Source organism: Carex rostrata, chromosome 17 (genome assembly GCF_964058835.1).
Source record: "Carex rostrata chromosome 17, lpCarRost1.2, whole genome shotgun sequence".
NCBI lineage: Eukaryota > Viridiplantae > Streptophyta > Magnoliopsida > Poales > Cyperaceae > Carex > Carex rostrata.
The window spans coordinates 5,028,074-5,052,231 of record NC_135934.1 but is presented as its reverse complement, the minus strand read 5'-3'; the positions used below and the strand labels follow the sequence as shown (position 1 = coordinate 5,052,231).

Genomic DNA, 24,158 nt, shown 5'->3' with positions numbered 1-24,158 from the left:
TTTGAAAAAACAATAAGTGAGCCATAACCACAAATTTTCATTTTTTCACCATTTGCAACATAGACAAATTCTTGACCATTCCCTTTTTTATAATTTTGTAAAAACTTTTTATTTCCGGTCATGTGGTCAGTTGCACCAGAATCTAAAATCCAATCTAAGTTATTTTTTGGGTATTCACTATTTAAATTTCCTAAATTTGTGCATTTTATTTGCTTTGTTTCAGATTTATTTGGGCTTATACCATTTCGTTTGTTTGCTATAATATACAAATTTTGGTTTGGGCTACTAGTTTTAATTAATTTTTGAGATTTAAAAGAACCTGGATTGGGCCCTCTATTTAACAGCCCACTTAGTTGTGAGAGAATAGCTCCCAATTCAGATCGGGTTGGAGCAGATCCAACTGGAGCAGCGCATGTAGCAGCCATCAAGGCAGTAGAGGCGGGCATGTGTGTTTGAGAGGCGGACCCGTTAAGGAGAGGAGCAGACACGGTTGGAATTAATGCAGAGGAAGCGGACCCATTAATAACAGGAGCGGGCCTGTTATTGAAAGGGGCGGACCCGTTTAGAAAATCCACAGAAGAAGCGGACCCAACACAGAAGGTCTCATTTCTTTCTTCTTCGAATCGCGCCGCCCCAGCAGACATCTTCTCCCCCTTAGGGTTTCTCCCTCTGTCACTTTTACCATTGTTGCCCCACCATTTCGGTCTCAATTCGGGATAGAGAAACCAACACTTATTCTTCTCGTGTCCCTCTTTCTTACAATGTTCGCATTTCTCGGTGATTCCTCCTTTTTTTCCGAAATTTGGTTTTTTGGCAGTGGCAAAGGCGTGAGTCTCTCTTCCCTCTTCAACTGTGACTTGTGCACTACCCATGGCTTCTCTTCTGCTTTCTTCCTGTTGGATCATATTTTTTATTTGAGAATAGGAAGGAAGAGGGATTGTATTCATGATCTGAGCTCGCACAGACTCATAGCTCGGGTTTAATCCCGCAAGGAGCTCGAATATGTCATCTTCTTCCTCACGTTTTCTGATTACGGCCAAATCAGCAGTTTGCGGCCGGTACAAGCGAAGTTCGTCTTTTTTTCTTTTGAAGAGCACCAAGGTACTCTACATATTTTCTCTCGCCTTGTTTTTCTTGCTGAATTTCTTGCTTGAGTTGGTAAATGCGAGAATAATTGTTTTCTTGACCGTACATGGCTTTGACAGCTTCCCATAGCTCAAAAGCCGTGTCGGGAAGGAGAAATAGTTCTGAAATGGACGGCTCCATAGAATTTGTGAGCCACGTTATGATTTTGTCGTTCTGAGTTCTCCATTTTCTCATTGCCTTTTTTTCTGCTTCAGTCAGTAACAGCGGATTTGCGACTTCGGGCACTTTATTTTCTACTGTGATGTATTCTAGCATTTCTCGACCGCTGAGCGCTCTTGCCGCAGTCTTTGCCCATGTAAGATAGTTTCTGCCGTTGAGCAAAGTATTGGTGAGCTTGGAAACATTAGTGGAACCCTCGTTGTGTCCCTCGTGAGCCATTCTTGCTCTTTTCTATTTTTTTTCTATTATGGGTTTTTGTGTGTATTTTTCTGATCTCAAGAGCCTAGTGCTTTGATACCATGATAATTTTTATAGAGACAGAGATGAGAGTTTTTTTTTCTGATTTTTCTTATTATATATCTAAAGCATATACAGTGAGTATATATATCTCCCTTTCTATTTTACCGTTGACATTCCAACGGTTTATTTCTAACTATTCTAAATTACAATTTTACCCTTCTCTTTATTTTACAATTTAACCCTTCTAGTTTATTTTATTCTTCAACGGGTGATTAGTGCTAATTCTGGCCGTGATAGTCTATAACAGGCACTATCACGTTTTCCCTATATCTCGAAAAAATACAAAAGCGTTCTCTAATCTCGATATTTAATTAATATATTTCCTATTAATAAAAATTTCGGCTTCTTGTACTCCATGCAATACTATTCATGCCCATCGTGCTAAAAGTTGTTCTAACCATTCAAATTGTATTAATTTAAATTTCAAACTTACTTCTCACATATAAACCGAATGCATTGAAATGACTTATCAATGTTATCAAAATCGATATTTAGACGATCTCAATGAGTCTAAATGTTGTATTAGTTTTAAATCAGATGCTACATATATATATAAAAAAAAAATGCAATCTCGTGATTTGAATCCGAATGAGTTCTTCAAGCGAACCTACCATGCTTGATCGATACAAGATTTTTTTTTTTTTTTTTTTTTTTTTTTGAGAAAAGTGGGTAACCCCACCAGTTTCAAATTGAAACTAACAAGATTCCATTTTCCAGCTGGGGAGCAACGCCCCTAGGTCGGTGCTGCATGAGCCATTTAATTACTGTCGTTTTCGTCGATTTTTGTCAAAATGCCCAATCTCGCCTCACCCATCTTCATTATATATATATATATATATATATATATATATATATATAGAGTTAGACTGGGTGCTATGGATAGCATAGTGGCCTCTATGCTACGGTTCAATATTCGAGTTTTCAAAATCCAAACGGTCGATCCGAACCGTTCATCTTATTCTCCATATTAATATCTGCTTGGAGACCAAATTTTATAATTTTCTGAATTTTTTTACTATTTATTAAGCCACTTTGAAAATCGCTAATCCAACGGTTTTACTGTTTTGTGCAGCCACCGTTGGATCAACAATTTTGTAAAATACTTAATAAATAGTAAAAAAATTCAGAAAAATGTAAAATTTGGTCTCCAAGCAGATATTAATATGGAGAATAAGATGAACGGTTCGGATCGACCGTTTGGATTTTGAAAACTCGAATATTGAGCCGTAGCATAGAGGCCACTATGCTATCCATAGCACCCCAGCCTAACTCTATATATATATATATATATATATATATATATATATATATTTTTTTTTTTTGTTAATTATTAAGAGGTTTCTTCATGATTACATCTCTCTCAACAATTTTTTTTAATTTAGAGATAACACTAATATGCAATAACTATCAACTGTCTACAGCTTAAGAATTCAAGTTACTTTATTTTTATTTTATTGTGTGATAATCATTTGACGTATTTGTATATTAAATCAATGTTACATCTATTCAATTTTAAAAATATATTAAATCTATATTAAACATTCAATTTCTTCAGAAGACGTTTATTCATCAAAACAAAATAGAATGCTTACAGTATGGTACAAAGTTTTTATTGACGCAAGGTAAATGTAATGTCTGCATACCCTTTGAGGCCGCTCACTGATTCCATCTAAATTAAATGAGGAAGCTTTCGTTGTTTGCAGTACTGGACACTGTATTTCCATCATGAAATAGGATCACAGAAGCCAATCTAATGTTGCCACGTGTTCGGAAGAAATTTCAAATGCCAAGATTTATTATTGAGATTACAGTACCAACAGCAGGAATGTTAAAAGGATAAATAACTTTCTCCAATTCCGGTATAAATATAATATTGAACTCAAATTTAAAACATATCAAATTGGCTTCAAATTATGAATCCGAAATATTGAGACCCGCTTATTTTACGAGTGATTCATCTATATGTGAAAATTTTAAATATTCAAATTAATTTAGTATAAAGTCAAGCAGTCAAAATTAAAAGTTTAATAAATTAATTTTGATGCATTCATTTTTTGAACATTTTTTGACAGCTTAATTTTATACTAAATTAATTCAAATGTTTAAAATTTTCACATGTAGACACATCACTTGTAAAATAGGCGGGTTTCAACGGTTCAGATTTTCATTTGAAGTCGATTTGACAGGTTTTATACTTGAGTTCACGAAAGAACTTAATTATCTGAAAGAAATGGAAAAAAAAAGAAAGAAGTATGATTAAGAAAAAGGGTGAGATGAATTTTAATTATCTGTTTAGCTTCATACTATATTTAGTATGAGCATTTAGCATGTGATAAGCGAAATTCTAATTTTGAAAAAGGTAAATATTCTCCATTTAAGAGAAAAATATACGACATAATTTCCTTGATTAATTAGGTACATGGCCGGCGGTACGTACTAGTGCACAGCTGGGACCGGTACCATTTTCATAATTTGAATTGGACAAGCATAGCTGTCTCCATTCAATGGCAATGCTCCAAAAATATCAGAAGACAGAAGTGCAAATTGTACCTTCAATGAATTAACTAGGTGCGTCTGTTGCGGCTTTGCCGCAACCCAAATTTGGTTGGTTATGCTGACGTCCATTTCTTTTTTCTTCTCAACGCATACAATATATAGTACCATAATCTCACTCATTTTTCTGATAGCGCAATCAACTATTTGGAATGTTTCCTTATTCGGAATATTTCATTATTGTCTCAACTAATGTTTTAGCAAATGAACCACCACTTTATGTCTTGAATCAGCATTTCAGCTTGCAAATCCTCAGTACAGGCCTTCGAATATCCATATCAGAGTTAATGTAAAAGCGGAAGTAATACAAATAAAAAGTCAGTCAATAACCTGACATGTTCCAAATTAGTTTCTGATAGTTCAAACGAAACCAATTAGTACGAAATTCTGGGAGTTATCTTGAAAAATCTTTTTGATTTAATGTGCACAAAAGGAATCATACATCCAACCCAAAAGAGGTTCTACTTATAGTCATACTAACAACATCAGAAGTCACAGCTTGTGGTAAGATCCATTATTGACCAAGGAATGCTAAACTACCTATTTTTGAAGATTTACGAATGAGGCAATCTTTCTAAATGCTACAACTTTATCAAGTAATACAAATAACAGACAACAAACAATGAGGAAGAAGTGAGTTAACATATCAATTTATTTCTTCAAAATATAGGCTAGAAGGATTCCTAGCAAGGCCACAATGGCTGTAGAGAAACCAATTTGCTTGTTGCTCACTTCCCGTCTAAGTGATTCCTGCATTTTGAAATTTTGTGAAATCATACTTATATGAAAAGTAGCAGTTTGGTTAGTTAGAGTTGTTCTAAGTGCAAATACTATTTGACTTGGAATGTTACGAAAGAGAAATAAGTCAGAAAATAGAGAGTTAATTGTAAATTCAGGATTGTCCCCCCCCCCTCCCCCCTTTCCTTCCTTTGAAGGAAAAATCCTCGACTTCTGATTGTTAACGGAATACTTGTTCGGATTATTATTCTTTTCATCAAAATACAACTACATAAGACTGAATTGAGGACACAAATATGGACATGGTTTTCTTTCTTATCCAAATCGGGAGCATTTCCTTTATTTTGGCAAGATCACCAACATTGATGTGTTAGTTGTGGTCCATCCTAAATTATATTCAATTTCTAACTTGAATTTGTAAGTGACAACCTAGGCCTGATTACATCTGTTAGAATTTGATGGGACCATATATGTACACATTAATGGCAGCAACTGAAAGTGAAAGAGTGAACGAAACAGTAAAGCTCCTCTGATTTCATTCGAGCTGCTCATTTTTTGAATCTTTTTTTTCTTCCTACGAACCACTTAAATACATACTGGACTAACTTGGAAACTTATGAATTGACCAAATGTAGAATGCACAGCCTTCTTCCAGTTAAATACAGAACATGCAAAAGGGCAGATATGAAACTCTTACATGTCCAAGTAATGCCTGATTCTAGTTGAAGTATCTCGATATACCACCAGTCAACCTCAAAACTTTTGGAAATTGCTAGTGCTTGTGAAGTCATCCCTGCGTAAGAATGGTGGAAATAAAGTGAAAATATTAGAATTGGAGGAGAGGATACTGTAATACAGACTATGGAATACAGTGGTACAAACCCAGTAACAATTGGTTAATTGTAAATTGTAGAAGGGCGACATAATTAAATTGACATGGAAGAATAAAGTAATCAAATGTAGGGGGACTGAACACCTGCATAAGAATGGTGAAGAGCGACGTAAGGGTTTGTGCTAGCTCTTAGGACTGCAATACATTATTGAGAGAAGAAAAGAGGACTGAAAACAAAGAGCCGAATGATAGTAAATTTTACATATTAAATGCGTTGGAAATCACTTAATGTGAAACTTTTAGACCATCTAAAAGTGCTGATGTTGTAACTATCTAAAATGATAGCGACAAAATTATGTGAAATGTGGATTTTACATTGCAGATACATTTTCGTATGAATTTTTGTTTAATGGTTCAGCTCAACTATTTGAACTTTGAAAGGAGGAAAAGAAAACGGTCTGTATCACAAACCAAGCTGCGCTATGCATAGTACAATGGACTGATCTTTTTCTTTTCCCTTTTTTTCATATGTTAATTATTCATGCATGATATACCATATAGATCTTCAAATAGCTGTCTACAAAGGTTATATGCATTGCTATGAGAGCTTAGGTTAATCAAGTGACAGTTGCGACACAATTATCCATCTCATCACTTGTACCTGGCACACCCAAAAACAGGCCAATTTTTTAGGATTTAAATCTGCAATTTGGCACTTGGCATTTTGGGTGAGGAATATAAATATTGCAAGTTTAAAAAAATATGTATTATACCTGACCTATATATTATGTACATGTAGAGGGGAAGAAAAGATTACACGGTCGATAGCAGTCACACCGAATATAGCCTCTACAGAAACTGCTTCCCTAAGAAGATGACCATCTGAACCCTGGAGAACACATAGAACCATGTTGTTAGCAGAAAAAAAAATAAAAAAAATTATGTGAAATGTGGATTTTAGATTATAAATACATTTTTGTATGAATTTTTGTTTAACGGTTCAGATCAAATATTTGAACTTTAAAAGGAGGAAAAGAAAACGGTCTGTATCACAAACCAAGCTGCACTATGCATAGTACAATGGGCTCATCTTTTTCTTTTCCCTTTTTTTTCATATGTTAATTTTTCATGCATGATATACCATATAGATCTTGAAATAGCTGTCTGCAAAGGTTATATGCATTGCTATGAGAGCTTAGGTTAATCAAGTGACATTTTCGACACAATTATCCACCTCATCACTTATACCTAGCATACCCAAAAACAGGCCATTTTTTAAAATTAAATTAAAATCTCCAATTTGGCACTTGACATTTTGCAAGTTTACAAAAATCTGTATTATATCTGACCTATATATTATGTACATGTAGCGAGAGAGAGAGAGAGATAGAGAGGAAGAAATGATTACACGGTCATTAACTTTCATACCAAATATAGCCTCTACAACAACTGCTTCTCCGAGAAGATGACCATCTCAACCCTGGAGAACACATAGAACCATGTTGTTAGCACCAAGGGTAAAAATAAAGGAAAAAAAACAGAGAGAAAAGCAAAGTAAGAGTGGTGGAAAACATAAAGCATAAAATGATGCACTACTGTTATTTTCTAGATTACTTATTCTTACTGTCGTGTGATCCTCAAGGTCATTGTCCTAATCGAAAGATAAAAGTGTGAACAATAGAAATTAGAACAGTGAAGCTATGGTGACATGCATAGTGCTGAATGATCCGTAATATGAGTCAAAAGCTTCATTGTGAAAGTCTAAACAATCGACATGTACCAGTTGACACGATATCTTTAGGGAAATATAAGTGCTGACCAAATTGTAAATTTGTTTGACAATTTTCGTACTACTTATTAATTAGGTAGAAAATCACATAATCTAGTAATACTAAACCATTGAAAAGGATGAAGGTAGAAAATCACTTTATCTAGCAAAATCTATACAATTTAGCGGAGGAGGCGAAGGATTAAGGTAGGGGTAAACTAAATTAAGTATTACCTGAAAGTTACACTGAACTTGTAAAAATCATATGGGAGTTAAAAATTAGTGAAATTCTCAGCTGGTGAACCAAGAATAACTTGGGTGACATTCCTTTGGGTGATTGCTGCCTGAAGCTTCAAGCCTGAACTATAGAAAATCATTGCATTTCATGAGCAACAATTAGGGGGAAAAAAAAATGAAGTATGCAGATATAAATAAGAAGTTCAGATTGTTGGTGACTCTTGAGGCAACTAATGTAGGTTGCAATTACTATTTGAGAATGCAATTTGATTATAAGTGTACGAGAATTGCCAGAAAGGGAAATAATGCTCCCAGAAGGAGATATAGCCCTTGCCAAGGTGGGTAAATCTTCAATTGGTCATTATGGCAGGAGATTGTACAAAATCAGAAGGAATTACCAATTGAGCTAACTATTAGATTTGGTGATAAATTATCTATGATCCAACGACTATCAATTTGAAGGGACGAATCAATTTTTAGTGAGAAACTGCAATAGTTGGGGAAAACTTTGATGGGATAAAAATATTATACCAGCGAGAGGTAGCGGAGCAGATGCGGGCTGAGTCGACGGGGCGGAGGTTGAACCTGCGTTTGGCAGTAGATGGAGAGGAAGTTCACCAAACCGCAGGAGAAGAGGGGAGAATACACGCCGAACATAAAAGGGAAAAACGCGGAGGGCGGGAAGTGAAACACGTAGCAGGGAGGAAACACGTGGCGAGCGAGAGTGAGCGTAGGCGACCTTGTAAGTGATGCGAGGCACTATGGAGGCGGGTTTTGCTGAGATCTTGTGGGTAGCGGTAAGTGAGGGATCCGTTAAGTGAAGCTGACGATTGGAAACGTCAGTGGAGTGAATCTGAGTTGTTGAGAACACATCAGACGGTAGAAAGAGGTGGTTACATTGTTCATTGCTGACCTCACAACTCATTGAAAATTAAGGTAGTATAATATCAGATATTACAATAATCAACGGAATAGAAATCTCGTTGTCCAAAAGAGTAATGCAATAGAGTAATCAGCTAAGCTAATACAACACAATATAATAGCATAGGAGAAAAACACAGTATCAAAACAAAATGTTTTATAGTAAAGCAAAGACATTAGCTAGAACATGTAGAGTAATTGATCCCAGTACAACCTTGAAATGAGGTAGATGCAGGAGAAGATGAAATTGAGTCAGAGGGTGAAAAACAATCATCCAAGACAGCCTCAGCCATGTCCCCTAGGGAACTCCGCAGAGAAAAAAAAATTGATCGAAGACGAAGACAGAGCTGGTTTGAGAGTCGTTTCGTGACCGGCTGCTCCATTCCGCCTCTCCACCTGTCCCCCCTCGTCAGTCTGGTCTATCTTGCTTCGTCTCAATTGAACGGATGGCTTCATTTAATGGTTTCGTCGCTTGGTATCTTTTCTGTTCGTCTCGACTCTTCGGGTTAGACTGAGGGTTTGTCAATTCATTCCACCCGTAGTATCTACTATATCTATATATGAATAAGGTATGTGTTTTTTATTGTTGCCGATGACGAGAACACAAATAGTTGTCTCCTTCTTTCTTTCTTCTTCTTTCTCTCTGAGTGAGTGGTGACTGTACTGGTCCGGTTGATTCAGTTCCCGGTTCCTGTTTGATTCAGTGCCATCTCGGCTGACTGGTGACTGTCATGGTTCGGTTTGATTCAGTGCCCTCTTCTTTCTCCTCTCTGAGCGGTGACTGTCCCGTTCCGGTTTGATTCAGTGCCTCTCGGCTGTGAATCCCTCTAGGCAGCGTCGAATTCGAAAAGAAGAAGACGTTTCGGCCTCAAGGAAGGGTTCGATTATGCAACTCGAAGAAATTACTGCTGTGTCTACATTATCAGAGAAGAAAATCGGAAGGCCCACCTACTTGTTATTCGGGCGCGAATATACCAATCCGCATTCTCTGACTTCACGTATCTTTTATTTCTAGACATAGTAAATTAGATGATTATACAAGTAGCTCAATGTATAGGTTTTAATGCTTTTCAATTTAAACAAAAGAATCATATGTAATAGCTACTTTGTAAATCATCGGATCAATACAATTGCCTACGGGCTTTCAAACCAAAAAAAAAAAGAAAAAGTGGAGAGATCCTCTGACCCAAGTCCGTTCTCTGAATCCTGATAGCATCCCTCGTCGGAGGTATCGGAATCGGACAGTATTATTAAACTGCCTACCTGAGTCGAAGAAGAAACGATACGAGATAATCAAATAACAGTTGCAGCAAAACACACGTACAGTGCCATGGCATGAGGATCCGAATAGGCACGCAGCTAAGCACTCGTGGCCTCGTGCATAACTATGGCTTCTGTTTTTTTTGTTTTAAATTAGTGCATAGAAAACTTACATATAAATCAGTTTTTTAAATTATTTGCATATTTTAGAATATGAAAAATGTAAATTAGTGGAGGTCAAAATACCGAAATTTGTTGTTTTTTTTATTAACCCAATTCGTGAAAATTACTTATGTATGATTTTTCATAAAGTTTGTGTATTCTGGAATAAAATGGCCGTCGATTTGTTGATTAGAAAATAAAAACAATACTATTTTTTGTGCTTATAATCGAGGACCAATTTTAAAAATCGGAACATAATATTATTTCATTTTTTATAGTACGAATTTGTTGTTGGCTTATACTGATAAAATATTATATAAAAAATAAATTGCTCGTTATTTTGCATGGACAAGTTCTGATATTGAAAAAAAAAAAAAAATTATTACTAAGCAGCGGTATGACAAATTAAATGTCAACAGGCTGAAATTACTCGAGATATCAAAGCCCGTTATTAAACTTAGTACATGAGGCTCAGAGGCAGAGCTCTTAAACATTTGGGCCTAAACGGGCCATAATTGGACTCTTCGATCCGAGAAGAAAATCGGCGCGCCTGTTTAACCTCTCCACTGTCTCCAGTCTCTGCGCACCGATTCCTTCTTCTCCGACCGCGGTGCGGCAAGATGAAACTACTCGCGAGATAAAACCCTCGCCGCCTTTCTCTAACAACTCGCGGGATAATACGCTCCCATATCATCAATATCTCGTAAGTTTCTTCTCTTTACAAAACCCTAGCTCTTATCTGATATGATAGTATTCAACTGCAATTCAGTCAATCCCTTTCCCTTTATCTTTTCCAGTTGTTCTAGTGTAGCGAGTGGGAAGAGAAACAAACATGGCCTCTAATCTGACCCCTTTGAAGAGGCCGTCAGATGAGAACCCACTGGAACCTGAGATACCTGCCAAGGCACAGAAGACGGGACCCCCTGCTCCTGTCGTCAAGCAACGGCTGGTTACATACAAGGTTCTCTGCCCCTTGGCGCAGTCAGGAAGTGTGATCGGCAAGGGAGGCAACATTGTTTCAAGGATTCGCCAGGAGACTGGTGCCAAGATCAAGCTAGAAGACGCCATGCCAGGGTGCAATGAGAGGATAGTTATCATTACCAGCTTTTATAAGGAGGTACAGAAAGTCAATGAAGAAAGTGAGAGAGATGAATTGGCTGAGAATGAAGAGAAAGAAGCGGAGGCAGCGGAACCGTCAGAAGAGGTATCCGCAGAGAAGGTGTTGCCTGCTGCATTTGATGCTTTGATGCGAGTTTTCGAGCGGGTTATGTTGGAGGAATGCGATATAGAGGCAGACGAAGAGGGAGGAGGAGAAAAGAGAGAAAACAAAAAAGAGGAGGAAGCAGAGAGAGCTTCCTTGTTTGTTACTTTTAAGATGTTGGTTTTGTCAGGTCAGGTGGGGTCCCTTCTGGGGAAGGGTGGTGTTATAATTAAGAAAATTATGGCCGAAAGTGGGGCCCAGGTGCGGGTACTGTCGAGAGATCTACTTCCGCTTTGTGCCAAGCCCCAGGAAGATGTGGTTCAGGTATTTTCTTTTCTTGAAGCTTGTAATCTGATATTTTTCCAATTAAAACAGTTTTGTTCCATATTTTGCATGAACCTATTGTTATGAGAACCGGCCAAGTAAAAAATATATAGCCAGTTACTATGCAGTAAATGCATTGTTAACTCTATCTTGATTAGATTGGCTGTCTTTTCTTAATCTTTTTCTTTTTGAAATGTTCCCCAACCCACAAAAATAAACTGATTCTTATAGGATTATGAGTTCTGGGAAACTATTACTGTACCAATTCCTTTGCATGCATTGCCATGAGGGGGTCAAAGACTTTACTTTTAGCTCGTCATGACTTGTATACATTATTGTTATGGTAAAATACTAGCTCTTTTTTTACTCTGCGTGCTCTTCTGGTAGATAGCTGGAGAACTCGATTCGGTCAGGAAAGCCGTAGTGTTCATTGCTAAGCAGCTTCTAGAAAGACCCCCAAGTCGTGACCGGGACCGGGACTGGGACCCATCCAAACCCGCACCGACACCCAGTGCATCCTCGCGCCACTTCGCACCAAAACAATTTGGTGGGCATTCCAAGTTTGGCGGCTACCCCCATGAGCCTGTCGCACCGGGCCCGCCTGTAGAGCACATGGCCTTTAGGATGTTATGTACGAATGATCAGGTGGGGAGCGTCATAGGCAAGGCTGGATACATTGTGAAAAATATAAAAAATGAGACTGATTCTGATATTATGGTATCTGAGCTTGTTTCTGAGGCTGAATCCGAGGATCGACTTATCACCATTAAGGGTCCCGTGGTAATTTATTAAATTCCTTTGTTTGTACAGTTGTTTTGTCTTTTCATGCTGTTAGCAAGATGAGCAGTACTACTCAGTTTTCTCTTCTCTCTCTGTGGTTCTATGCAGTACTGAAGTCTTATCATGACAACATATAAAGCATTGATTAAACATTTTTACTAAAAGAAAGTAAAATGTAAAACTCATATTATCTGATTTTCAGTTCTCTATAGCAAAATAGTTGTTTGTGACTAAAATGGAATCAACAAATTTTACTATCTTGCTTTAAACTTGCTTTCTAATATAGTGTCACTGATACTTTTTGGACAGTTCCACGGGGACAGTTTCTCGCCAGTTCAGCATGCAGTGCTTCGGGTTCAGCAGAGGCTGGTGACGAGTGGTGGGGCGGGGGCAGAGGGCAAAGAACAGCGGTGTCGGCTGGTGATAGCATCGAGCCAGGTTGGCTGTTTACTTGGCAAGGGCGGCAGCATTATGTCAGAGATGAGGAAGCAATCTAATGCCTTCATTCGCATCCTTGCCAGAGACAAAGACCCCATTCCTGACGGCCTCGAGCAAGAAGAAGAAGTCATTCAGGTACTTCTTGTTTTTCTCTTCCTCTCTGTGTTGAGTAGTTGTTATTACAAGCAAGTATGCACTTGGCACCTTGCTTTGCCGGCTAGCATTTGGCACTTGAGAACATAATTTCATAATTAAGGGTTCATTAAGGTTTGGTTTGTTGTTGGACCTTTCATCGGTTGTTTAGATGGTAACAGGACAATTTGGCAGCAAACAAGTTACCCAACAGGTTCAATGCTGACATGTACCAAGTATCATCACAATTACTGACACCACCTATCTGTATTAGCAAAAAATTTCAAGACAACAACAGAAAGACTCTAAACAAGTTAGAACAGGTGAATTGACCAAGGAAAGATATACTATTGTAAATAAGGGTATAACATCAATAAATTAAACGAGTTAGAGAAGGTGAACTGGCCAAGAAAAGATGTACAATTGTATAGAAGGGTATGACATCATTAAATGTCAGAAAGCAGAGGCAGTTATTTATACCTAATTTGGGAGCCAAAACTATTTCTCAAATATGTTTGTTTCAGTTAAAATAAAAATCATTTCCAGATTGAAAGCTTTTGTATTTGTCGAATACATTTCTGGTTTTATCGCATTAGATTACTTTATGAAACCTTACTCTCCATTCTCTATCAATTATTAAATTTTTTTTATATGTTCACAACTTCTTTGCCAGATAAATGGCAACGTAGAATCAGTTCAGGAGGCAATAGCTCAAATCACATCTAGACTGAAGCATCATTTTCTGAGGGACAGGGCCCCACCTCCTTTCGGAATGGAGCCTCCATTTGGCCCTTACATGGGAAGAGGTGGAGCATCACCTCACCAGCACTTCTCCAGTCAGCCCCCTCCTTTCCATGGCTATGGCCGGCCTTACGAAGAAGGACCACCCTATGATAGACATGCACCGTGGGCCCCACCTCCGGTATATCAGAATAACCGCATGGAATATCTTTTTATCAAAAATCGCAATCGTAGTCTAATCTAATTCGTTCTTGTTTGTATTTTCAGGTAATGAGAGAACCGTTACCGGATTATGCTTCTGATCCACCGAGAAGAGCCAGAAAATTTTCCCCGTATGTTTAATTACTAGTACATAGAACCCCCTCTTTTGTTGATCTTACTTCTTTTTTGGTTACTTGTGCATATTTGTTTATTTTGTTTTGCCCTTTTTTGTCTGAAATTTCTGGGGAGGTGGATTGATTGACTTGTATGTGTCTTATCAAACCCCTTTTTTTGTTCTTGTGAATTTCATTACTTCACCTTATTATTATTCTTTTATCTGTGTTATTTCAGGGGAGAAGCATCACCAGTCATTCCTAGTATTACTTTGGAGGTTGCTATTCCCCGATCTCTCATACCCAATCTTTGTGGCGAAGATGGAGGCTGCTTGAATAAAATTCGTGAGGTGAGTCTTATCTCGCATAACAATTATCCCTTAAATAAATGTTTTTCTTATTAACAGTAATGTTTTGAGGAACAAATAAGCTACAATTGTTACTCTGTGCAGATATCTGAGGCCAAAATTACAATAACAGAGCTGCGGCCTGAGTCGTCGGAGACAGTGATTATAGTATCTGGAGTGCCTGAGCACGCTTACTGTGCGCGGAGTCTTCTAGAAGCTTTTGTTATGAGGGAATCACCAAGCATACCTGAGGATGGGGGAGAGTCTTAGTGGAAAGTTGAATTTGCTAGCTCTCAACTATTCTTGATTAAAAATGTTGTATTTTGTTTTTATTTTGAGTGTAAGAATACTCCTAACCAATTAGAATAGTTTCTGGTTATTTGTAGAATCTTTTCTGGTCTTTGGAACTTTATAGCATAGCACTTGTGGTATTTCAGTAAATTAGGCAAGCAGAGTTCATCTGCTCATCTGGTAATTTTATTTCTTTGCAAGTTCTCCCCCATAATAAGGTATTTTAATTGAAAACAAATAATGAAAATAGGAACAGTTTATTAAATAGCAACAAAATGAGAAAAGAGCATTGCTCCGTCCATTTAATTACACCTTAAAAGCACAATACAAACTTTTCCAAACATATGCTGTACAAACTACTATGTTTAACAAGCATTCCCCTAGCACCACCTCCACTCTAGATGCAATAAAAATTAATAATGTATGCCATAAATAGGAATCAGATGAAGGCCAGATCATTTTTTTTCAGAAGCCATTCATGATATTTTATTCAATCCAAAAAGAAAAGAAAATGTTCTACTCTAGTGGCAAATCGGGCATAGATCAAGCCCATTTTCGTTACACGTTCCGCATCGCTCGACGCCTTTTCCGTCTTTGGTCACCACCTTACAGCTCCCGTGGCACGTGAAACATGGCACAAACCGGGCCCCGCCGCACCCTTCGCAGTCTTTAGATGCTCCTTTCCCCTCCTTTACCCATTTCAGCATCTCTCTAAGCTTTCCTGTGTCAGCTAAATCCATCACCTCCTCAATCCCTCCTATGTACCTTCCCCTTATAAATAGCCTCGGCACCACTGCATCTTCCCCTGCCAACTCTTTCATCTCCTTCAAATACTCCGAATGAAGCGACACGTCGCGCTCCCCTAGCATGATACCTGCCTCTGTTCCATAGGCTTCTACTGCTAGTCTGGCCCTTTCACAGTCCTCGAAAGTGCGGCGGACCCCACGGAGGGTGGTCGTGTATAAAACTATGCCTTCTCCGCCTTTTCCAGCTGGGTGTCTCTCAGGGTACCCTTCGAGAGGGTCCCGCCTTCGCCGCCACAAGGCAATAGCTGAGTTTGTAGCTTCACTGCCAGTTTTCTTTTGCTCCTTGTCACGAAGAATGAAGCTGTTTTCTTTTACTGGACGCATGCTTCCTAACTCCTGAATTGCGCGGCTTGAGGTACTGTTGGTGGTAGCAGTTAGAACAGGAGCAACAGTATCAGTAGGAGTAGCAGCAGTAACAACAACAGGCATAGTAGTATTATTATTAGAATTTGTTGTTTGCACTGGTGTTGATGGTGGCAAGGTTTTTTTGGTTTTGGAAGGGAGGGGAAATGGTGTTGTCTTGTCGGATTCAATGGAGGGTTTTAGGTCTTCTAGGGCTTTGCTAACCTCATTCCAAGACGTCGGTGCGGCGTCAGAGGAGTCGAGTTTCTCTAGAAGAGGTAGGGTAGTTATAGGTGTTACTTGGTTTTTCTTCAAATCCTCATCCTCCTCTTCTTCTTGAAGCTTGTTATTGGTACCAGCAATGATCCATGGCTCTTCTATCTTACTTATGTCGAATAGTGAAATACTTGTCGGGGGAGGCTGGTACACGTCAACCGCCACGTCTACTTGTTTTGAGCCTGAACAACCCATTCTCTTAGTGTGTGTGTGTGTATTTCTTTTCTTTGGAGGGGGGGGGGGGTCTTATTTGTTCATTGTATGAGAATAGGAAGAGGATTATAAAGAGTTGAGACAAATTAATTGGTTAAAACTTGTGGAGAGAAATATTTGATTGATTGATTAATTAAAATGGTTTAGATAATATTTGTGAACAAGGGGAGGTGAGAACGAGATTTTGATCTCTATTGGTCGACCTTCTTTTGTCATGTTGTGAAGAGATATGGTGCTTGTGAGTTGGCAAGAGATGGTTGATTCTTAGTACTCCACGCTGACACCAAATAGGATTTAGATTTAATAATCACACAAAATTTTGACTTCCACTAGTATATATGACTCTTAAATCTAAATCCAACAAAAGAAAATTTAATTTACACTGCACAAATCCAATACCATGCATGGATTGTGAATTTCAGTCCAACTATTTCCATTTTTTTATTCATAGCATTAAAAATAAATAAATAAATTTGCCAGCATCATTCTTCTAGGGATATGTTTGGATGAAACGAGAATAGCTAGAATAAAGGTCTATTCGGAATAGCAATGTGCATCCAAATAACATTTTTACTATTCAGAATAGTTAAAATAGCTGCTATTCTCTATTCTTTGTAAATGTTGGAATAACTACTATTCGAAAGTGTGAAGAGAGAAAAAAAAAATACTTCATTCTCGAATTTCTGCTAACACAGTTCTAAAATTATAAAATTGACACAACTTCTGTTATCTCAACGTCGTGACAATTCATTTGAGACCCCACTTGCCTATCTTTCTTCTTAATTAGCACATTGTTAACACTATTCTTTATTAGTTACAGCTATTCACTATTCCAAATGTACAATTCAAACAACATTTCATAATCCGAATAGCACCATTTTTATACTAATATGAAAATCACTATTTATTTTCTATTCTCATTTGTTATTATTAATTTTTACTATTCTAGCTATTATAAAATAACAAAACCGGAATGAAACATACCGGTCATCTGGCTGTGACGAAACCTAATGGTCGGTATGTTTCATTTCAATATGTTATTTTTGAAAAAAAAAATTATGCTATCCATTTTATTTATTATTTTCCAATACAATAAAAAGCTCGGCAACTATTTAGCTCATGGGCCCAAAATTAGGTTTGTAATGGGTTTGGTTAAATGGGTCAGGTTTGGGTAATTGTTTATGGTATAAGCACAAACAACTAGAAGATAAAGATCCAGGTTACACTAATATATGAATCCCAAAAATTAAGCCCAAGTATAAAACCAGGATTGAAAATAAAAGAAATTTGTTTAGGCGGGGATCTCATTAGACAGGAACCGTCCTTTGGCAAATGGCAATGATGGATTTGGTCCAGTATTAAATGAGAGATGTTATACTTCTTGTTAGGGGTGAAAACGGGTCGGATATTATCCAACCGAATTCGGATTCGTATTCGAATTTTTCGGATTCGGATAGTCAGATATGGATAATTTGCGGATACGAATACGGATACGGATACGGATATGATTTATCCGGATATGGATACGAATTCGGTTTTAATTTCAGAAGAGAATACGGATACGGATTCGGATAATTATCCGAATCCGGATACATTGATTTTTCGGATATCCGAATTTTTCATTTTTCGGATATATTTTTTGGATAATCGGATAATTTTTCGAATATCCGGATTTTTGAATTTTTCGGATATTCGGATACAAGTGGAGTCCGCCTGTAATAGAAATAGAGAAAGGAGAATTAAGAGGTGGGATCTGTGTGGCCATCCGTGAGTGAGAAGTCCTGCCATGAGACCACATCGTCATTCAAACAACATCTTGAATTTTTATTTCTCTCATTAAGTTAAATCTAAGGTTTAAAAATCCATAATAAATTTTCAAAAATACTAATAATCATTTTTTTAATTATTTTCTCATTTAATTAATTGAGTTTTGATGTAATTTATTGTTTATGATGAGTCATTTTATTTTTATTAAATAACACATTAGTTAATTAGTTCTGTTCTGATTTCAAATGTGAATACTTGTTGTTATACAATCTTGTTGTAATATATATATCCGAATTAGAAATTCGATTTATATCCGTATTTGTATTTGTATTCGACTAATATTCGATTCATATTCATATCCGATTAATATCCGATCCGTATTCGTATCCGATTAATATCCGATTCGTATCCGTATCCGGAAAATAAAAACGGACACGAATATGATTTTATCACTATCCGATCCGTATTCGATCCGTTTTCACCCATACTTCTTGTACTGGCAAATGTCAATAACAAAACCCTTTATTGTGCATTTATGTTTTTGTTTTTACTATTATACTTTTAGGGAATTTTTTTTCAGTATATTCTTGTTTTTCAAATGAAAAGATTCATGTGTATTTTCTGAACGAATACATTCTGTTCTATAGGGCTGCAAATGAATCAAACAGAATCGAACTTAACCCAGTTCGAACCAATTTCGAACCGAACTGGTTTGATTTGAATCTAAGTTTCGAACTGAAAATAAGAATTCGAGCTTGATTTGAATCAATTCGAACTAGTTTCAAACCAAACTAGTTGAAAAAGAAGAGTTTTGAATCGAACTTAACCCAGTTCGAGTTCGAATTTGAACTAATTTCGAACCGAACTAATTTGATTCGTTTTAGAACAAACTAATTTCAAACCGAATTAATTACAAACTTTTTCCAAATCAAACTCAAATCGAATTACAAACTACGAACTTTCCGTGCAGCCCTAGTTCTTTCTTTGTGATATTACGTGTCCAAATAATAAACATAAAGTTGTCTAATATTTCAAAATAGAAATATTGTTGTTATTCATTTGAAACGCTAGCAGAAAATAAAAGGATTCCTTTTCAACATAAACTTTGTTTTCTTAGGCAGAATCAAGAAGCAAAGAGGGAATCAAACTACTCTCCAGTCTAAATGATTGGTTCTCTAATTCCTCAATCGGTCAAAAGGAAAGGGAACAATATCTTGAAAAAGATGGTTAAAAGAGAGAAGAAATCTTGATTGTAATTTTGGGTCGCTTTCCTAAATCAGAACAAAAATCAAATTTTAATTTTAATACCAATATTAGATGTATATCAAAACTTTTTATTTTTAATTTTAATTGTATCACCCATCAAAACCTCATTGCTTTTGATATATCTCCTAAATTGTTTAATCCAGTTAAATTAACATTAAAGATATATTAAAAAAATTGTATGAACAAAAAGGTCTCTCCTATTACATCTTGAAAATTTCAAATTTATTAAAAAATTGTATGTATGATTACTTTTTTTATGGGTAAATACACCATGTTATTGTTTTAATGGAGAAGCCAAACTAGATAGTGAAATTTTTATGGTATACACCCAATTTTCCCTATTTTAGTAACTTGTTATAACGCCTTAATGTTTTCATGTAGCTTCATATGATTGACGATGAACCCCAGTAAGAGGCCTTCCATTCTATTTTCTAAACAAAAGAAACTGTGTTTCAAATTTATGCCATTTACATTTTGGTCCTTCAGTTTGTGTAAAATATGTCACTTCTAACCTGAAGTCCCATTACTATTAGCTTAGCAATTCCGTTAGTCTTCATAAAAAAATAATGTCAAACAAATATTATTGCAGCGCAGAATTTATCACTTCTCTATTCCATTAAGTATAATATAACATAGATTTAATTCATTTCAAATGCACAGTTCCTTTTCAAATAATTACATATGCATAAGGGCCCAAATGACATATAAACTTTTTTAAGGGAGATTGCAACAAATAAATTCTGTGCTTATTTCAGTATATATGACTCCTAAATCTAAATCCAACAAAAGAACATTTTATTTACACTGCACAAATTTAATACCATGCATGGATTGTGAATTTCAGTCCAACTATTTCCATTTTTTTATTCATAGCATTAAATAAATAAAATCGCCAGCATCATTCTTCTAAAAGTTTATAAAATAACAAAACCGGAATGAAACGTACCGGTCATCTGGCCGTGATGAAACTTAATGGCCGGTATGTTTCATTTCAATTTGTTATTTTGAAAAAAAAATATATATATGCTATCCATTTTTTATATTATTTTTCAATACAATTAATAAAAAAGCAAGGCAACTATTTAGCTCATGAGCCCAAAATTAGGTTTGTAATGGGTTTTGCTTAAATGGGTATAAGCACAAACAACTAGAAGATATAGATCCAGGTTACACTGATATATGAAGCCTAAAAATTAAGCCCAGGTATAAAACCAGGATTGAAAATAAAGGGAATTTGTTTAGGCAGGGATCTCATTAGACAGGAACCGTCCTTTGGAAAATGGCAATGATGGATTTGGTCCAGTAGTAGATGAGAGATGTTATACTTCTTGTACTGGCAAATGACAATAACAAAATCCTTTATTGTGTATTTATGTTTTTGTTTTTACTATATACTTTTAGGGAATTTTTTTTTTAGTATATTCTAGTTTTTCAAATGAAAAAACTCATGTGTATTTTCTGAACGAATACATTCTGTTCTAGAGCTGCAAACGAATCAAACTTTACCCAGTTTGAGTTCAAATTTAAACAAATTTCGAACCGAATTGATTTGATTTGAATCTGAATTTCAAACTGAAAATAAGAGTTTGAGTTTGATTCGAATCGATTCGAACCAGTTTTGAACCGAACTGGTTCGAAATTAAAGCATGGTTTAGAACTAAAAAGAAGAGTTTCAAATTGAACTTAACCCAGTTCGAGTTTGAATTCGAATTAGTTTCGAACCGAACTTATTTTATTTGTTTCAAAACAAACTAATTTCGAACCAAATTAATTACAAATTTTTTCCAAATCGAATTACGAACTACGAACTTTTCGTGCAGCCCTAGTTATTTCTTTGTGATATTATGTGTCCAAATAATAAACATAAAGTTGTCTAAAATTTCGAAACAGAAATATTGTTGCTATTCATTTGAAACACTAGCAGAAACAAAAAGATTCCTTTTACAGCATAATTTTCTTAGGCAGAAATCAAGAAGCAAGAGGGAATCAAACTACTCTCCAGTCTAAAAGTTTGGTTCTCTAATTCCTCAATCGGTCAAAAGGAAAGGGAACAGTGTCTTGAAAAAGATGGGTAAAAAAGAGAGAAGAAATTTCAATTGATAATTTTGGGTCGCTTTCCTAAATTCAGAACAAATTCAAATTTTAATTTTAATACCAAAATTAGACGTACATCAAAACTTTTTTTTTATTTTAATTGTATCACCCATCAAAACCTCATTGCTTTTTATATATCTCCCAAATTGTTTAATCTCTCCTATTACATCTTGAAAATTTCAATTTAAAAAAAAAAGTATGTATAATTACTTTTTTATGGGTAAATATTATATTGTTGCAATGGAGAAACTAATATAGATAGTGAAATTTTGATGGTATAGACCCAATTTTCCCTATTCTAATAACTTGTTATAACGCCTTAATGTTGTCATGTAGCTTCAAATGATTGACGATGAATCCAGTAAGAGGCCTTCCATTCTATTTTCTAATCAAAAGAAACTGTGTTTCAAATTTCCATTTACATTTTGGTCCTTCAGTTTGTGTAAAATATGTTACTAGTAACCTGAAGTCCATTAAGTATAATATAACATAGATTTAATTCATTTCTAATGCACAGTTCCTTTTCAAATAATTATATCTTATATATCTAAACCGGACCAAAAATACATATGATACAAAATTACATATGCACAAGGGCTCACATGACATATAAACTTTTTTAAGGGTGATTTCATAAGTTGGTCCACGAACTTGTTTCACCATTGGTGTTTTAAGGTACTATTTCATTACAGCAAATGATTGGGTCCCTGCCTACCTTACAGTCACCAAGACACCAACTAAGACAAGGTAATATGTAAGCATGAACATAAACAACTTAATTAAACAATAACCCCACTATAAGCCTCCATAACTTTCAAGTGGAACCACCAACACATACAACCACTACCATAACAAAATATATTATTAGCATACACATAAACAGTGATCTCACCAAATTTGCCACTTAACTAATGTACTTGACACAAGATATATACATGTAGAGTATATACTTGTCAATGGTGTCATTCAAGTCTAATTATTTCATAAATCAATTAAGTGTTATACCAAGTCTTATGAAGTGCAAATAAAAAAATTTCTCTCACAATCCTAATTTTATTTTTTTCGCTTTAATCCGCGCTGAAATGCTGTTCTATTTCGTGTTCGAAAAGTCCTTACAAGTTCCTCCAAGCATGCATATTGTATGTACTATAATATAGCTTGTAGCTATTACCTAACCTAGCTAGCTAGCAGTGTTTAACATCAGCTTCCTACCTTCAACTGGAACACACACAAGTACACAACCACTCACAATATAAGTTTAAGCTTAATTAGAAAAGGATGACAGCAACAAGAGAGTAGCGGCCTATAATATGCATGTAATGGAAAGGCACCTTTATTTTTATTTTTATTTTTATTTTTATTTTTGAGAGAGAGATAATGTCCACCCCACCGTCATCCTAAAAATAACTAGGCTTTTTTATTTATGGAAGTATATATAGATTATTATACAGTATATGTTGCATTAAAGAAAGCTGTACGATTGCAATGTGGTCACAAGTTGGTACCAGAAGGTTCATTCTGGTACTAATCCCAATTAATACAGCAGCATGCAGCTTCATTCAACTTGTAGAGTTGTAGGTACGGTACAAAGTTCATAGCCTTTGTTACGCGCTTTTCTGTCGTTCACCCTAGTACTTTTTATAAGCACTAAGTAGTGTTTGGTAAATGCCCCCGGGGACCCAACCCGGACCGGTCCGCCCGTGCCCGTGCCCAGACCGGACCGTGCCCGTGCCACGGGTATGCACGGGTACACGGGCACACGGGCACGGGTATTAAACGGGCCGGACCCGGTTTTTTGGAAAAATGCCCGTGAGAACCCGGACCCCCGTACCCGTAACCCGTACCCGTGACGCCCGTGCCCGTGAGACCGTGCGCCCGTGCCCGTGAGCCCGTGGCAGAATATTTTTTTTTTTTTTTTTTTTTTTTTGGGTCTAAAATTCGAAATTTGAAATCAAATTCTCCCCCCCATTCCCCCCATGCCCCACATCCCCACTTTCTACCCGGGCCCCTACCCATTTTTTTTTTCAGTTTTTTTTTTTTTTTTTTTTAAATTCAAATTTTAATCCCTCCAAACAAAATTCTATAAATATACATCCATTCCTTACAAATTTTCACATCTCTCTCAATATTTTCATCTCTCATTCTCTCAATCTAATTATTCTCCAATTTTAATTTTATTGTTAAAAAAAAATAGTTGTTAATTTAACAAATACGCAAACACAAACACGCAAACGGAAAGGGAATTACGAAGGTATTCTCGAAGATTTTCCCACGAAATTAAAAAGGCAACATTAATTTTTGTTAGATTACATTTTGTTAGATTAAATTTTGCTAGATTAAATTTTGTTAGATTGAAATATTGAATGTTAGATTTATTTTTGTAGAAAAAATTTAGAATTTAAATTGAATGTTTTTTTTTTTGAAGGACAGCTCGAGACTGTCAATTCCTTGATAATAAAAAGAGTATTTACAAAGGAATTTAAATTGAATGTTAGATTTAGTTTATGTTAGATTTATTGAATGTTAAGTAATTAGATTTGTTATATTTATTGAATGTTAGATTTATTAAATTTCTTAAGTAATTAGATTTATAAGATTTATTTTATGTTAGATTTGTTAGATTTATTTAGTTTATATTAGATTTGTTAGATGTGTAGTAATTATATTTGTTTTGAATATGTGATGTTATATTTTATTTTTGAAATTCGGATTTATTTTTAATAGGTTAATAAAAGATGTTAGATTTATTT

At 35.9% G+C, this 24,158-nt stretch overlaps 2 protein-coding genes and 1 long non-coding RNA gene across 4 annotated transcripts; 1 reads left to right on the top strand and 2 right to left on the bottom strand.

Annotated features, from left to right (window-relative positions):
- Nucleotides 1-7,118: 7,118 nt before the first annotated feature.
- On the bottom strand, nt 7,119-8,416 carry LOC144568788 (uncharacterized). Its single transcript, XR_013515727.1, has 3 exons — nt 8,265-8,416; nt 7,731-7,859; nt 7,119-7,208 (listed from the first exon to the last, which is right to left on the bottom strand). It is a non-coding gene; the product is annotated as an uncharacterized LOC144568788 (long non-coding RNA).
- A 2,186-nt stretch (nt 8,417-10,602) lies between these two features.
- Nucleotides 10,603-14,741, top strand: LOC144568120 (RNA-binding KH domain-containing protein RCF3-like). Of its 2 annotated transcripts, XM_078318354.1 has the most exons (8): nt 10,606-10,779; nt 10,874-11,601; nt 11,989-12,381; nt 12,691-12,954; nt 13,625-13,873; nt 13,960-14,024; nt 14,245-14,356; nt 14,459-14,741. In XM_078318354.1, the coding sequence occupies exons 2-8, from the start codon at nt 10,909-10,911 to the stop codon at nt 14,621-14,623; spliced, it is 1,941 nt and encodes a 646-aa protein (XP_078174480.1). In that variant the 5' UTR covers nt 10,606-10,779; nt 10,874-10,908; the 3' UTR covers nt 14,624-14,741. The 2 variants fall into 2 exon arrangements, with proteins under 2 accessions (XP_078174482.1, XP_078174480.1); XM_078318356.1 differs by lacking the exon at nt 14,459-14,741 and having other exon boundaries at nt 10,603-10,779; nt 13,960-14,040.
- Nucleotides 14,742-14,920: 179 nt separating this feature from the next.
- Nucleotides 14,921-16,403, bottom strand: LOC144568121 (uncharacterized). Its single transcript, XM_078318357.1, has one exon. The coding sequence runs from the start codon at nt 16,261-16,263 to the stop codon at nt 15,166-15,168; it is 1,098 nt and encodes a 365-aa protein (XP_078174483.1). The 5' UTR covers nt 16,264-16,403; the 3' UTR covers nt 14,921-15,165.
- Nucleotides 16,404-24,158: the final 7,755 nt, after the last annotated feature.

Coding starts and splice junctions, on each gene's coding strand:
- LOC144568120 (XM_078318354.1), top strand. CDS start 10,909: ATGGCCTCTAATCTGACCCCTTTGAAGAGGCCGTCAGATGAGAACCCA. Junction 12,382..12,690: donor TCACCATTAAGGGTCCCGTG/GTAATTTATTAA, acceptor CTTTTTGGACAG/TTCCACGGGGACAGTTTCTC. Junction 13,874..13,959: donor CACCGTGGGCCCCACCTCCG/GTATATCAGAAT, acceptor TTGTATTTTCAG/GTAATGAGAGAACCGTTACC.
- LOC144568121 (XM_078318357.1), bottom strand. CDS start 16,263: ATGGGTTGTTCAGGCTCAAAACAAGTAGACGTGGCGGTTGACGTGTAC.